Source organism: Scatophagus argus, chromosome 19, assembly GCF_020382885.2.
Source record: "Scatophagus argus isolate fScaArg1 chromosome 19, fScaArg1.pri, whole genome shotgun sequence".
Lineage (NCBI taxonomy): Eukaryota > Metazoa > Chordata > Actinopteri > Scatophagidae > Scatophagus > Scatophagus argus.
The window spans coordinates 19,220,580-19,237,468 of record NC_058511.1 but is presented as its reverse complement, the minus strand read 5'-3'; the positions used below and the strand labels follow the sequence as shown (position 1 = coordinate 19,237,468).

The 16,889-nt window shown below is 41.6% G+C and overlaps 1 protein-coding gene across 5 annotated transcripts in view; it reads right to left on the bottom strand.

Annotated features, from left to right (window-relative positions):
• The window catches only part of epha7 (eph receptor A7), a 77,680-nt gene that overhangs the window by 20,271 nt on the left and 40,520 nt on the right, over nt 1-16,889 (bottom strand). For all 5 annotated transcript variants that reach the window (XM_046372310.1, XM_046372309.1, XM_046372313.1 and 2 more), the window contains exon 6: nt 585-709. In XM_046372310.1, the coding sequence (XP_046228266.1) occupies nt 585-709 (125 nt within the window). The remainder of the gene's footprint in view (nt 1-584; nt 710-16,889) is intronic.

Sequence of the window (16,889 nt, the reverse complement as noted above, 5' to 3'; positions counted from 1 at the left end):
AGCCCAAATGGAATGCCAGGGTCTGTTAGGGGTGTAGTTGTTGTTTCCAATTTTCCAGTTTTACAGCTGGGCAGACCACAGCCACAGTACGTGACACAGGAGACTGATTCGTCCGTGTTTGCGAGAGGCTGTGGCCAGCAGAGCTGGCATCAGAGCTCTGCTACCCTTCCTTTGATTTGCTGGGTTAAATTTGCTCCATTAAACTTCGCTGTAAAAAGCTGATGTGTTCAGACTTGAAGCACAGGGAAGCAGCGGTATAATCTATGTGGAAGGGGAAAGGAGATAACAGTAACAGATTGCTAATTCTGGCTGTGCGGCAGCCACGGATTGTGTGTGTGTGCTAACATGTGCGTGTGGGCGGCTGTGAAGGACTACAGCCTGATTAAAATCTTATGAGCATCTCATTCATTATTGCAATTATGAGACAAAGAAGGTACTTGCACAATCTTGCGAATTCCACTCACAGCAACGTGCAGATAGAATACAAAATGAAGAGTTGGCAAAAATGAATGTGACGTGAGAGATGGAGGGGGGTGAAGGGGTTTCAGAAAGAGAGAAGGACACAGAGAAGAGAAGAAACTCACTTTTTCGTAGTATTTTATTTCATATTCCGTGATGACACCATTGGGTTGGTGCGGCTCCTGCCAGGACAGCTGGATGCTGCGCTGCTGCACCTTCTCCTTGGTGACCTCACTGACCTGGGACGGAGCTGTTTAGACAAGAACATGTCGATAAGCGGAGTGCAAACCCTCTCTGCACGCACTTGCATACAGCCAGGCAGTAATCAGCTCCACCGACGCTCAGCGGCCCTTGCGAGCTGGCAAATATTCGCAGGGACGCCTCTAAATGTTTACACCACATGATCGAAATTTCAATTATAGTGCAAACAGCAGAAGACAGCGGTACCCCAGCCAGTGGAAAACTCCAACATGCAGATTATTAATGACAATTCAGTTCAATTAATTCCAACATTTCCAGTGGAACAAGCAGGCACTTATGCTCTCCCTGGTGATAGAACTGTTCAGAAAGCCTCTTAAAGGGAGAGGGGTGTACCTGTAACCTTCTGACACCAGTCTTATGCGCACCACTTATCCCTGGCTTTTTGCATGACTCATTTAAAGTGTCTGGCTGCCTGGATTAAGTGCTACCACATTTAGATCTGCTAAACTGTGCACATACACATGCAGTTATATTTTTAGTTGTCAATACCAAAAGGGAAATGATGGTACTTATTTAACAGAGCTTTGTATGGATGAAGTCTGAGCCTACGTTGATACTATGTGATGTTTCAGTATGTGCTCTATCATTTCATGTAATCACCACAAATGCGTCTAACTTTTTGTTATTTGTGGCTGGACAGAAGGCACACAGTAAGATATTAGCTGCCCGCTTTCACTGGAGATGTAGTTCATGCGAACAGTGATACTGAACCAAAAGGTGAGGTCACAGTGTGCTGAAAGATGTTAAAATGCTGAAGAATTTCTCATTTCCACTGATCCCTTTTACATCACATCATTTCAACCATAAGTAATATAAAAATATCAATTAGTGCATCTTTAATGTAATTTTCTTAGGTTGTAAATAATATCTGGAAGGGAAGTTGGAGTGGTTGATCCTGTTGCTAATGCAAATGAACCTTTTTTCTAGAATGATTTTCTTGAAGAGGCATACTTTTTAACTGAAAGAAAACTCCAAGTTAGGATTTTGATATGAACATAAAGATTTCAGTTAAGTTGTGTGTTACTACTGCTTCTGTTTCTCTAGCTGTGCCTCCTGCTGGTACATCTTCAATAATCTTTACGTTGTCACCATTATCTGGATAATTTGTACAGCACTTTTTAAGGCCCGAGTGAGGAAAAAAAAAGGGCTTTTTGGTCTACTAAACCTTACCCCAAGGAGATGATGCTTTCAAAAGGAAAAAAAACTGCAAATGTGCACTCAAAACAGGCCAAAAATCCTTTTTACCATGAAATCTTGATGACTCGTGCAGCTCTTGGGGCAAAACATATTAATTAATATGTCTTAGCAAGTTTGAAAAGCTGTCCTGGGAATGGCGTGAACTCCAATGTAAAAGCCATTTGTCAGAAGCCGTACTTCTGTTTTCCGGGACTTACACAGATCAGAGGAGTGTTTTTAAATGAAATAAAAGCTTGTAAATGACAAAAAAAAAAGTGACTTCATTTGTCAGTATATTTTTACATACACTGAAATTCTTCTCTGCATTTAACCTGTCTCTGATTGAACACACAACATGCAGTGAAACACACAGGAGCAGTGGGCTGCCATTTTCAGACACCCGGCGAGCAATTGGGAGTTAAGTGCCTTGCTCAAGGGCACATCAGGAGCTAATGGAAGGGGGCGGTGAGGGGCACTGATTAACTGATTATTGATTGCATTGATTAAACACTCCACCACATCCAAAAATCTACACCAAGGAAAATGGCAGTGTGATGATACAAGTTGAGTTGATCTTTAATAAGCAATTAATAAAAACATGGTTATATTTCTCTACTATTCAACAATCTATTAAGTTCGAAAATCTGCAAACTGCACTGTCTCAGCCATGCACAGGACGGGGGACATATCCTATATTTTTCATACTGACCAACAAAAGACAACCTTTTTCCTGGACTAGCAGAAGCTGCTGAAGTGCTGAAGTGTCGGTGCCATGTTCAGTGACCCGGTGGGAGTGGACCTCTGTAGTCTTAACGCAGCCTGACCCTAGATTGTTTTAAGATGACCTGCCACTAATGACTCCGACTGGATTAAAACCTCATTAGGGCTCATCGGCATTCCTGACAGCAATGCTCACGACAGCGGACACCCAAGACCTTGTCAAAAACCTGCTGTTGTGACATGTCCGCTCATAATCCACCCAAAACACAGGAACAATGTAGCCATTCTTAACACAGTCAGCCGGTCAAAAGGACGATTGAGCTTTCTCTCTCCGAGTCACAACAAGCAGTTAGCGTAGCTTAACTCCATCCATTTTGGCTGCTTTCTCTGCCCCCATGCAGATGGCTTTCTTGAAATATGGACCTTTCTCTTCCCGATCCTAAATCTGGTCTGGCTTTATGGGCACTAAATGATGCTTCTTATCTGTGTTTACTGCTTTAATCTGACATTTGCTTTCATCCCCTGCAGATCCCTTTTTCTGTCCTGCGTGTGCATAGAGAAACTATTTCTGGATATATATTTACACTGTTAGGAAATCATGGACTTTGGTGAATGGATATACTTAATTTGATATTAGCCCAGTGGTCTGTTTCTAGGCTCAGGGAACTAAGAGAGAGAGATTTTACCGATTATAATTCTTAAATTGTGACTTTATTATTGTCTTAAATTTAAAGTAATTTAAACTCTGTAACTGATATTTTAAAATATGACAGAGGACCCAAATTAGTGATTGAATTAAGTGAGATATTCCTTATCCATATGCATCCAAGTGTAGATATCTTTTGTTGTCTTTGTTGTGAGATGCTTTGGGTTCCTTACATTTTTCTGCTTTTCTTTTAAAAATCGAAAAAGAAAGGGCTCACATGCTGTTTTTTTTTCTTTTTAAAGAAGTGCGTAAACAAATACGTTGATTCACCCCAGTGCTGCTGGTGATACTGTCCAAATGCAGATCTATGCTTTAATCTGTACTGCTTCCTATAAATTTTAATTTATTCTTAATCTTTTTTGCCTCCTAGGATGACCTTTTACTTCTTCAAATAAAAGTCTGAAATGTCACACATGTGCATTTGAGTTTATTTTTTTGAACCGTTCTACTAATTAAAAAAAAAAAATGAGGAAGCAATCTTCATTTCCAAAAACCACATACTTGTCAGAGATACATGGTTATTGCCAAAGCCACAGAGCCCGTGTGCAGCATGATGAGCTACTTTCCCACACAGCTTCTTCTCCCTCCAGAGTGTGACGCACCAGATCTGCCCCATTTACCCCCCTTTGGCCCGCGGCTTTAGCAGCAGTGACTCAGCTCGGCCCCGCCCCATACTTCACTCCCTCACCCCAGCGTGGGTGACAGGGAGCCAGGGCCCTTGGTTTCTACAGGGATCACAAGATCAGTGTACAGCATTAGCAGACACAGAAACCTGCTGAAAGGTGATCATTCCCAGAAGGTGATTTTCAAAATGGAAAGTGAGACATTCTCAGGGCTGAGAATGAAGACCAGAATTGAGCATTAATTCTAAGAAAAACCTGCACCTCTGTCTCCTCTGCGGATCGCTAAGGCAGCACTGTGTGACAGCCGTTAATGACTGACTTGATATCATGGAGACCAGAAGCAGTCAGCCACTCGCACACTTTAAACATACTTGTGGGGCTTAGCATGGCGGAAAATTGTATAATTGTTATGCCAGTCTTAAAGAGACTGTTTGGGAAGGCATTTGTGCATTCATTTTGAAATATTAGAAAATGTGTTAGTGACCCCGAACACCTTCTCCTGTAAAGCTAACTGATCCAGAAGCCAGGCGCAATCGTGTTCGGCATTTGAATATCTTATGAATACATTAGACAGTGCGTTTTAATATCCTCTTCTTTCACTCAGCTGGCTGATTTCGACTCGGAGGAAAATAGCAGAGCAGAGGTAGTTCGTTACATAAGCGTCTTTCTCTGCCTCCATGCTTGCCTCATGGACTGTAGCAATTCTATGAACTTATATATTAATTACTGCTGTTTTAAAGAGCTTGTGTATCTTAACGCCCATGGCACCATCTTTGTCAAAGTGCACAACATTTTAAAGGTTTTCAATTCAAACAGGAGATTATAATGTCTCTTTGAGAAAATAATGATGATAAAACTCATTTGTACATAAAAAAAAAAAGTAAAGCACATCTTCTTTATAATTCAAACAGTGCAGATGATTTAAGGACATTTGGATACTGCAGAGTTTTTAGAAGCAGAGCTTTTTGTGCAACTACTGACCCAACGTGCTTGATAAAAACAAATCTGAAACATTAATAAACGTCCTTTCATCATCTTAAGGCCGTAGAGTTTGAATCTATGTCAACATGCTTAAAATCCTGATTTGCCAGCTGGCTGTGTTCTCCATCATATCAAGTATTTCACACATTGACAGCGTTTGATGCATTTAACATTCATCCTTTTCATTACTACTCAGCTGAATATTTACAGTTCAAGGGAGTCTGAAGCCTTTTTAACACATCATCTCCAACAGCCTGTGAAACAAAAGCCTGGCGACAGTTTGGTTCTGGGCTGGGTTGACACTAACAAGGTGTGACATAATCAAAATTACTTCTACTTGATGTTGGGGCTCCCATAACAGGGCAGAAAGTGACTGTTGTTAAATATTAGTATCTTGGCAGCAATGTGCATTGAAAGGAATGATCTCTGCATGACACCTTAAAAACTGTTAATTGTTCTGGACAAAAATAGTTCTCACTGACTGGATTACAAGTAATGAGGTTAAAGGTGAAATCCATATATTTAATATTACACATAATGTTGGAAGACTCGCAAGAGGCAGATTTATGATAGAATGGCAAAACTAGAGCAGCAGAGACTGAGACACAGCAAAAGCTCTGTATCCACCACTTTCTCAGATGCGACCAGTAACCATCACTTTGTTAGAATGTCCTAGTTGGTGCAGTTTGTAACCCAGACTTTCTGTTGAAAACTGCAGTCTGCAAGCCTGAGCTGAGCTAATCCTGATGACATTATCAGCAGTTATTTTTTTCAGTCTTGACAGGACCTGACAAAGCTCCCCTAGAGCCTCAGAAAACTAGCAAACTGACTTTTGTGTGCCAGATTTGGTGGCATTGAACTTTAAGTTTGAGGCTGGACAGTTTTGTTAACTTTTGCTCATGGTTAAGTGAAAACTCACTTTAGCTGAAAATAAAGCCTCCACTCAGGCTTGGAAAAAAAATTGCTTGCATGAGTTGAGATGCATACGTGGGTCGCTGGATTCTGAGGCAAATGTATCGGAGCCATCAGCCCCCCTGCAACCTCCTCACCCTCACTTTCCGCCACTCTGTTTCAGTGCCAAACTGCTGCCTGCTTCTAGTCAGCTCCTCTCCAAGTGATCCTCTCCTGGTGGGGATACAGGAGCCAAGACAGTGCAATAATTTCACCAAATTTCATGGAACCTCAGCTGTTTTTACAGCCAGAATGCCTGTATGTGGATGTTTGCGTACAGGTGTTTACTACCCTGTGTGAGCCCAGTAGAAAGTGTACGTGTGTGGGTGGATGTTATCCGCCTCCAGCTACTCTCCACCTGTCCGCAGCTGACCGGACTTCATCTAGCTTGCAGCTCAGCTCGGAGGACCATTCATTCACTCTGTGGGAAGTGTACCTTGAGCATTCTTGAATTAAAAGCAGAATTCCCTTTAGTAACTGAGTGCACTGGGAGCACGCTCAGTGAGTTACAGAGCAAAGAATGGAGGACAATAACACATCCAAGCTCTGATGAATGCGAGGGGAACTGTCAAAATTGGTGTGACAATTTTCTTGCTCTCGGACTACAGAGCCAGAATCTCGCCCGTGGCATTGAGGCTGCACGGCATTGCATTTCACCAGCCACTGCTATGCTGTGCCATGTCACCTCTGCTTAGTCCCAAGCAGGGGGCGAAAGAAGGAAGTGATGCAGTCAGTAGCGCTTTTCATTATGGGGGATCATGGCTTTAACTTGAATATGGAAAACATCCAACAGTGGAGAGTTTCAGAGAATTTCAAGGCTTCAATAAAAGACTTCATCATACTTTAGTCATCAAATGACCAAAGATGTTCCTCATAGTGGCAAATCATCATGAGTACTTTTACCTTCTTTTAACGAATTCTGCTCTCATAAAGGTCTCTCCATGAGCAGTAGGCAGCTGCTTTCACAGAGAAAGGTCATAACTTCTCTATGTCCCCTCAATTTTGAAACCAAATGGTACCTGTTTTATCCGATCTGATCAATTTAATTCCTTTACGAGGCCTCCAGTCGAAAGATCGTGTGGCTTTTGGCCCGACAGCTGCAGCATGCCCTCCCATCAAAGGCCTTATGGTATCATTTTGGAAACATTTTGATGGCCTGACAATTCCTATTCATGGTGAACACTTCAGGTGGAGGTGCACGAAATACCCTTGAACCAAGTGTGTTTGAAAATAGAGTTTTAAAGTGCTTGGCAGAGGACGTAGTGTTCGCTGAATAACAATGCTGGTCGAGGCAGGGACACCTTTGGTGACCATGCAAGGAGGGTCAAAGGCTGCACCGTTTGAAAGCAATTAGCTAGGCCTGATTTGAAGGAGACCTAGGCCAGGTCTTTCATGTTCTATAGGGCTGACAGCTCCAGAGGTGGATGGATGATTATTAATACATATCTGATGCTTTCACCACTGACAGCCATCAAATTTCCCCTCATTATTTCCCAGTTCAAGGACTCCGCTATCATATATTCACATCAATTCTCTGTATCAACAGAGCGGTATCAGATCCAATTCTCTTCAACAGTCAACAATGAGGTCTAATAGAAACATGCTTATCAAATGATGGTGGGTTGTGTTTGGCCATAAAGAAGTACATTAGATGTCAATGAGAATTTCTTCAGCTAATAAAAATCCTCCTTGAATTCTCCCAAGCAAGTAATTTTTTTTCTTTTTTTTGTGCGTGTGCGCGTTCGTGCGTGTGTGTGTGCATGCATGATTCACTGAGTGCATCGGCAACACCTAACAGCTTAAGTATAGCCCTGTGCATTACTGTGAAGCCAGGAATCAGAATCACAGTGGAGGGTCAGTTGGGGAAATTGCATTCATGCTACACTGACATGCACACACAAGGCACACTGTGCATGATTGCCCCTCCAATGCCTCCTGACAGGGAGTTCATTTTAACCCGCAGTGGTGTTCCACGCCACACAATCTTGTATAATATCAAAATGCCATTCAGTAGTGTAACAGATGCAGAAATCGTTGGTCAGCTTTGTTACATAATTGTTAAGCCAGCAGGGACCTCGCTTATCGAAGAGGCACTCAGCTTTCCTGTGTCAGTGTCTAAATTAGGGAGCGGGGCTGGCAGCCTATCATCAGCAGCTCTTAGCACACTCCCCGATTTCTTCAAGTCTGCTAGAATGGGGTGTGCAATCTGAATATTTATTCTCCCCCCATGTAGAGCAAGAAAAGAGTCATCTCGACTTCATCATACTATAAACAAAATTTACATAATCATATGGTAGCAATGGTGAAATAATGGACCTGTTCACAACGGGTGCCAAAATGCAACTTTGAGTGATCCCGAATGGACAGGTATACACGAGTGTTCCCAAAACACGCTGACAGGATATGAGGCTGACAGTCTTCATAGAAGGCTATGAGGGTTAATACTGGGTGGTAAGTCAGCACAGACGTTTACCACATCAGGCTTTAACCATATCAGTTTATATCACAATACAGCACATATTTCTGGTCAGTTAGCTTATCAACTGTTGATAGATAAAATAACCATGTGAGAATGTTTTCATCTAATCTAGATTTCCATCACATTAAAGGAAACGGTTTGTTTATCCAATTTTGTCTCATTATTATGACTTAATATATTCAAATTAGCAGGACAGTACTTTACATTGTCATAAGCCCAGAATTTGAAATTTCGACATAACAACAGTAGTATTTTTATAGCTTTGGTACTTTCAATACTATTAAATACTGCTACTGTATCATGGCACTGAAAAAATACCAAATGGTAAATATCCTCAAACTTCCCAATAAGATGATATTTTTAGAGCTTGGAAAAAAATGTGTTGCTCTAATGGTGGTGACAGCTCAAAATATACTCTCAGTGACAGAAAATTTGGAAGACAACATAAGAGGGCTGATTACAGAATCCTCCCGTGTTGCCTAGTAGGGATAATCTCATCGGACTCATTCACATTTGAAGGCTCAAGCCAAATACTGCAGTGCATAGGGACACGTGACCACATGAAGTACAGCCACGACGAGTCTTCGGCTTCGTTGCCAATTGCAAATGTATACTTCTATCTTTTCGCTGTTTCTCAGATAAAATATGAGCAGTGGAGCAAATCTGTTTGCAAGCAGTCAGTTGAGACGTATATCAATAACGCCAGGTGTGAACAGTAATTTCCTCCTCTGTCTCACAGAAACCAGGTTCATGTTTCAGAAGGTCATAACGATTAGTTGGACAGATGGGAAACAGCAATATGACTCAAAGGACAATGACACGGAACATAAACTAAATGTGTATTGCGGCTTGATTGTGCCAAAACTGTCTATTTATCACAGACATAAAACTGAGCCCCTTGATCTAAAACCCTTAACCATTCACGTAAGAAACACAAGCCCAGTTGTTTGTAATAAATGTCCCAGAATACCAAATAAGGATATTTGTTGATTTATTCTGGCAGTCATAATTATGGTGACAATACACAGCAGGCCAGCATGTGTGTGCTGGATGTAATGCGATGTGAGGTGAGATGAAGCTAAACACTTTGAGATGCGGGCTCGTTTCAGGGAGGTCGCTGGAAATAAACGATGCGGTCGAAAACAGAGAAAAGGCTCGGCGAGCTTGTAAATAAACCTCGGTTTTGTTCGCATACCATTCTCCATCTGAACCCACTTAATCAGAGTAAATCCCCAAGAACCGCCGGGCTGCATGATGTGCAGCCTGATATCCTCATTTGTAATTGCTGAATTTCCTGAGATCTGCAGAATTCATTGCCCAGAAAACCTGATGAAGTCATAAAAATACACCATGCTTGTCCATATTCCCCTTTTCCTTTTAGTGAGTCGTGCTATAATGACCAAAGTCCGGCTCAGCACGTGGACTGTCAGAGAGAATACACTGTGAAACAAACAGGAACTGGCCAGATGAGAAATGAAAGCACTGGTACTTGTTATAATGTACACGCTTGGCTTTGCTTATCCACTGCCTTGCTGACCTTTCTGTTACAAGCAGCTGCAAGGCAAGTCTTTTCAAATACATGACCAGGTTAGGCAGAGATATGTGTTTGCATACACAGTGGCTTTATCATTTATCTTAATAAAACAAAGGCTGTGGAGTGAAAAGGCACAGAACCGATTAGGGCACGAGCCCGGAGTGGTGACTGTGGATATTTACAGGAGCTGCTAAGCAGCCAAACGGCCTTCCACCTCTTTGCTTCCTTTAAATGTCAAAGCACGGCCTGAGGGCCCTCCGTTCCAATCTGAAACCCTGATTGGACATCCAAGCTCTATGGGGATTGATAAGTGAGATAATTCGCAAAAAGCACTGTGCTACAGACTGATGGCGCACACTGGGTCAGATTCCTGAGGCAATGCTATTATTTTGAGGTTTCAACCCCTATAGACACACTTATCTGAGGTTTTTGCACAGAGGCAGCTGCTCTCGTTCCCTTATCAGTGAATAAATCTAAAGTCTGGCATCCAGCATGAGAAATATTAAAATTTCAAATTAAGCCCAGTTTTGCAGAATGCGGGGACAGATGATCACTGAGAGCTGGCATCATAAACAACCGTTTATTATAAAAATACCTCTGTCATCAGGAAGATGATCATATTAATAAGTGCTCATATGCTCTTTAATCACGGTCTTGGACAGGCTCCATCTCAGGGAAATCATATCCACGGCCCCTTCCAGCCGTCTGTAATTTTGTACGAAGCAGTCTAGTCCAACACTCTGCTGATTGCCAACAGATCTAGGCCAGGCATGCAGCTCTCCAAGACACCATGCAGTCAAATCAGATCAGAGCCCGGGACAAGGCACTGAACATGACCCCGCTCAAACTACTGCATACAGCTGCGTAAGGTGCTGGATGTACTCCCCTGAGCGTAGTCAAAATGATGAGCACTTTCAATCTGTCAGCAAGTTCGGTACTCAGATAAAATGACAGCCACACATTCTAAGTTTGGTTACGTGCGCACTGAGCTGGTGTTTTCATCTGCGAGAAACAATCTGCTGCACGGCAAGTGGGACAAATGTGAATGAGAGCAAACACACCTCGTTCTAAGGGGACCATCTTCGCATCAGTACAAACTTAGGCTGTGCGGTCAAGTAGGTCAAACCGACAAACTCGTGTTTCATAGTTTTCAAAGGTGTGAAATATGTCAAATGTGTCCTATGTCCACCATGTGTTATTTGGCTCAGTGATGACATGATAAATTCAGATTTTGTTAGGATGCGCTAGTGAAGTACATCACTTGATAACACGTGAAAGTGACATACTGTCATATATGTGTGGTCACTTTCCTGTAGAAAGGGTTAAATATACAGCTGTAAAAGTAATATTTTTACGCCTGATTTAGATGCAGAATTTTGCATGATGTGTAATAAAGTGCAGGATATGTGACAGCAACAAACGGGTCAGTATCTCACCTACAAGCGGCTCGGCACTGACATAACTATAACCTGAAAACACTTTTACATGTATTCATTAGTGATCAAAACACAATCAGATAATATTCTGCTATATATGCTTACTCAGTGTGGGATTTTGCCCTGGGACCTGTCTCTCTCTGATTCATTTCTTTATTTTTTTTTTTTTTTGAATGTGTTGTTTACACACCTGTAAAGTGTCTTGAGATAACTGTGTTATGAACTGGCACTTTAAATAAAACTGAATTGAATTGAAATTGAATATTCTACAATAACAAAGCAGTCTGAAAGCAGCCACTTTGCACTTTCCTTTGCATGATGCATTTGATACTTGAAGACTTTGATGATAGTATTTCCATACTTTTTATTATGATATTTCTACTTTACTTAAGTACAAAATGTGAGTAATTCTTCCACCGCTGCACCGCAAGCTCCCATGCACAAGCTAATACAGGATATATGATGCTGTCAGACAGTATGGAATAAGATTATTTTAACAGCCTTAAAGATACTTCAGGGGAAATTAAAGTCAACTGTAAATGATGGAAAATTAGAAGAAAGGAATATCTCTAATGAAGCAGTGACTCCTGATGCCCCTGCGATGCTGTGGTCTCTATTTTAAAAATATCTGATGCTGAAAGGTATTACTGCTTATGTCACATTCATAGACAGCTAACCACTGCCTTTTATTTTATAAGTCTTACACTGTTCCGCTAAATGCCTAATTCTGTCTGAAAAGCTGCAGGGCGATAATGACTTGACATGGCAAGTATAGAACTCATTTGACTGCACACTTGCTTTCAAATGAGTGCATCTAGAGGAAATGGAGCCCGAGTAGCCGGAGTAAATGCACCTGGTGATAGCGGATAAGACTGGAACGCCCAGCCAACTCAGCAGCAGCCCTGTAATCAAGGGGACGACCTGATGCTGGCAGCTGTGCTCTTGATGAGTAACCCCCGGGCCAGACACTCCAGACAGGCCTCCAGCCAGACAGCATGTGGGAGAATACAGAAAGAAAAAAAAAAAATTGCACAAAAGCCTACTTAGTGGTTGACTGTAGTTTTGGGGATTGGCTTTTTTCGTGTCTGTCATCAGCAGTGAGCTCTTCTATCACTCATCTGTCTGCTATGAGCTCACTTGATGTCTTCTTTATGTGCAGACAAAAAAGCAAATGACAGGACGTGAAGGGAACCAGACGGCAGCGCACGAACGCTTTCGCCTGGGTGTGTCGTTTGACACAAACGAACGGCAAGCATATTTGTCCTGGAGGAATACTTTACAGTCATGGTGGTTCATGTGTATCACTGCATAGCACGTGTTGATCTTTTCAGTGATTGACCTCCTGAGCCACATCTTTTCTTCTTCATCTTCTGTTAACTTACTGATTATAATTAACGACTGCTAAGCACGGACTGAGGCGAGCAGCGACTATACGTGTAGGGTTTATGTATACCAAGGGATTTAAAAAAAACATCTTGTGAAACAATTTCAGAGTTGGTTTGCCACACTCAGTACTTGTAAGAATCTCTTTAGATCAAATTCACAACCATAATTTGTTATCAAGTGTTATGTAAAAGAACTAAAAAGCAGCAGAGTCTAACAAGAGCTGATTATTCCCAGACTTATTCTGCCCTGTGAGCCTTCCAACAGTTTTCAACCGAAACTGTGTTGAGTGATTGCCTGCTTGTGGAGACAAAGCTGGCTCTCAGGTTGCCCGGCTGAACTCGGCTCAGATCAGCTCCCAGTTCAGTCAGCGAAGTCATCGCCACTGTCCTTTGTCCCACCTACGACCTCGACCCCGCCCCCCCACCACCCTGCAGTCAATGCTGGCTTCCAGGGTGAGTGATCGCCTTGCACAGTGTCGGATTCGCTTCATGGAGAGACGTTCGGTGACGCTGTAACACCTGCTGGATAAACAAGAGGGCTCCCACATAAAGCAGGGCCTGAATCCTCATTCCCATCTGTTTCAGGAGCTCATACTGATGCCAGGGACCAAATATAACACCTGACTGAGGACAGTAAGAGAAGACAGCTCTCTCTGGGTTGGGGGATGCTGTGGAAGTGCCAGCAGAGAATCTTGCTTTTTTTTTTTTTTTTTTGCTATATTATATTGTCTCTGTGAGCCCAAATACCTACGATCAATTGTTTATTTATATAGTTATTTTAGTTTATTGTCAACCTGATAGGAGATTTTCACCACTAAAGTACAATGTCAAACAATTCATACACTATTAACTCATTTTGAATTCACTTGGCTAATAAGGATAAAATCCTCTCTCAGTATATATAATTTTACATCTACATTAGGCCTGTAACTAATCATTTTTTCATAATATTTTTCCACTAAGAAATTAATTATTTCTTTTGCAACTCTGAAACTGCCCATCCCATTTTTCATGAGCCACAGGTTACATCTTGTTCAATGAACAGTCCAAATATAATTGACTGGCATTGACAGGGACTGTCCTGTGGAAAGCAGCTATCTCCAAAGACATTCTTTTGGCTGTAATTTCTTTTTTTTTCCTTCTCCTTTTTCTTTTTGTTCTCATAGTTTACTCATTCTCATAGTGAACTAGTCAGTCCGCATAATAACAATCAGCTTCAATTACTGCCTTGTGACTGCTGCCTCCATGCTGCAGTCAAACCGCAGTTTCCATCCACGTCTGTCTATACTCATATGATATATATAATATCTGAATAAAATTAATATTAAGACAACAAGTGTGACCAAATGTAAAATATGGTCAAGGTCTCCCCTTCTGTTTCTGAGTTATGGTGTTGAATAATGGACAGAAAACATGTCACAGAGAAAATCCAATTGTAAATGAGGCCAGACTTCTTTCCCCACTAAAACACACAGCGGACAGCAACAAGTTCACACCACCTTTCAGTGGGCTGTCAAAAGTCTGGGAAATATGGGGGGTTGAGGAAAAACTATTCAATATCCCATAAATGAATCAGAATATCTCATCACAGAATACCTTCAGTGATTAACATTACAACTACAACATTGCATCTGAGCATTTTCCTTTAAAGCTCGGATGTAAATTCATAAATGTTTGCAGAACTGTTTATTTTAAAAAACGCCTCCAGCTCCTTTGAACGTTTTAGTCATTTTGGGTGAAAAACCTGCGGTTCGTGGCAGTATGCGTGAACAAAGCTTCACTCTTCAACAGCCTGAGCCCTGGCTCACTGTCATTATAATGATGTCATTATTGCGAGATAATTAGGCTTGAAAATGTATCTTGGGAAACAATCTCATAGATTGTACTTTCCTCTATCGAGCAAAGTGTCTCTGTTTTGCTGCCAACAATATATTGAACTTGGTAATGACTCTTTTCTTCTTTGGCTGGTTACAGAAATTTACCTCACAATATCCTCAGTGATCACTTTGCCTCAGTGTAGGTAATACGAATAACAGACACTCTAATGAGATGTCAGAGATCATCAGTGGTGCTGCGAAGAAAATAACGGCGATATTGAGAAGGACTTCAAAACACTGATATGAACCGTGCAGCACAATACGCCTAGCACGCTCAAGGTGGCACCTCGTGGCATTAAGCAATCCGGAGAGGTAGTTTTTTTAGCTTTATAATGTTTTCTCATTTTGGCTTTTTCATGGCTTTGTGGTGAGCTTATGGAGAGCTGCTTAAAATGACAGAAGTAGGGAGCAGTCACATAAAACTGCGGCCCAAAGCAGATGAATCGCTCTCCCCACCGGGGGAAGAAAAGCTTGTGGAAAGAACTGTACCTCCTTGAAGTTGGTGGACTGATTAATGTTTGGAGATTGGCCAGACAAAAAGAAAAAGAAGAAGAAGAAAAAACTATGTAGTTTACTACATTTTTTTTCTTTTCTTCATATTTCTGTTTTCTTAAGAGGGGAAAGCCAGCAGGTACAGCTCAACGTAAAGCTGTCCTGTCAAAGTGGTTCTTTATGGTGAAAGAATAAAAAAAAGGGATAAAAAGCCATTTGGTAATCTTTCCCTGGTGCAAATACCATGCTCTGGTCAAATAAATTCTCAGCCTCCTCATGGAAATAATCAGCAGTCAATGCCTTGAACACATTGTGTTGTCTCCTAAAATGCAAAGCTTTAACGCAACTGCCATTAGTCACACAGGGACAATTAAAAAAAGCTGCTCCCGTCTGTCCTTTGTAAATCTGTCTGAATTGCCTTAATCCCTCACTATTAAACTCAAGAATAGTTGGTGGGACCATTCATATCTATATAGACGGCTGCTCTGTGCTGCAGCCTAGCAGAGCTGGGTAGATTCAGCCTCAGAAAGTAGCAGCAGGGGGTTTGGGGGGGTTGATGGGGTGGATTGGGGGGGGTGTGTGTTAGCTGTTTGTGATGCAGATTCCCTACTAGAAGAGGACCACCAGCAGTGTGGAGGACAAACACACACATACACACTCATACAGTGTGTTGGTCTGTTAGTATATCAGGCTTAGCCCGGCCTTGTAGTACAAGTCATGTATCAGCCAGTCAGAGTTGTCCCCTGCAGATGTGATGGGAGAAGGTTTAAGGCTTTTTCAGCAGTCTGCAGAGTTGTCAGCCTGCTTCACTCGAGCTGATGAAATAATTTAATTCATATATGTGTTAATTAGGGCTGTGTATCAAACCTCAGTACTTATTTGGTCTTTGTATCACCAAGCATTGCTATCAAGTACTGAAATTTTGCAGCTAATCTCTGATCAGGTTAATAATGCTACTCTTTAATCTAGTAATAGTAATGACTTTGTTATTGAAGTTACTGAGTGTGAATTTAGCATTTAAGATGCTTTTCCTGTTAACTGAAGAAAGATTTTCCACAGAGTAAGTAAAAAGTCTTTCTGGTATTGACAAGAAAACTCACTATCAAAATAATTCAAATACAACCAAGCCCTGTTGTTAAAGCATTTGTCCAGTCACTAGAGATATAATTGTTTATTATTATTATTATTATCCTATAAGTGAAATCATGAACAGCTTCACTAACCAAACCTTTTCTAAACAAAAGTTCATCTAACATCAAACCTTGAAATACCGTGGGATTTTACTATCATCTGACAAAAGTAGAAATTTGAGAAAAGTTTTTATATGAGACTTGCAAATCTGAGCTAACACAGACAAAGTCTCTACTAACAAAGTCCAAATAGGATAAAAGCACCATGTGAAATTGGCCCAAAGCAGCTTAGAGTTGCGTACCAACGCGAGTGACAGATCGCTCGAAAATTGAGAGATGAAGCCCAACATCCTGATTAAGTCTGGCAAGGTGTCGCATCATTGTCAGCCTTTGTGTATTGGTGGGGATTTGCCATTACTGTAATTGGTGATTTCTGTCTGATCGGCGGCAAAGGAGACAAGGCTTAGGACTGAGTGGGAGGGCCAAAGAAAGAGCTTGCTTTCCAGGGTGCTGAGCTTCTCCCAAACCCCATCCCAATTACCCCAGGGACAATGACAAACAGTGGCTTTTGCCTCTTTGTGTCAGACGTCCGGTATGTTTACTTAGCATATCTCCGATCCACTTTGTCACCAGTTAATTGGAGAGCTGTGAGTTATTCTAATGCAAATGCCATGCATTT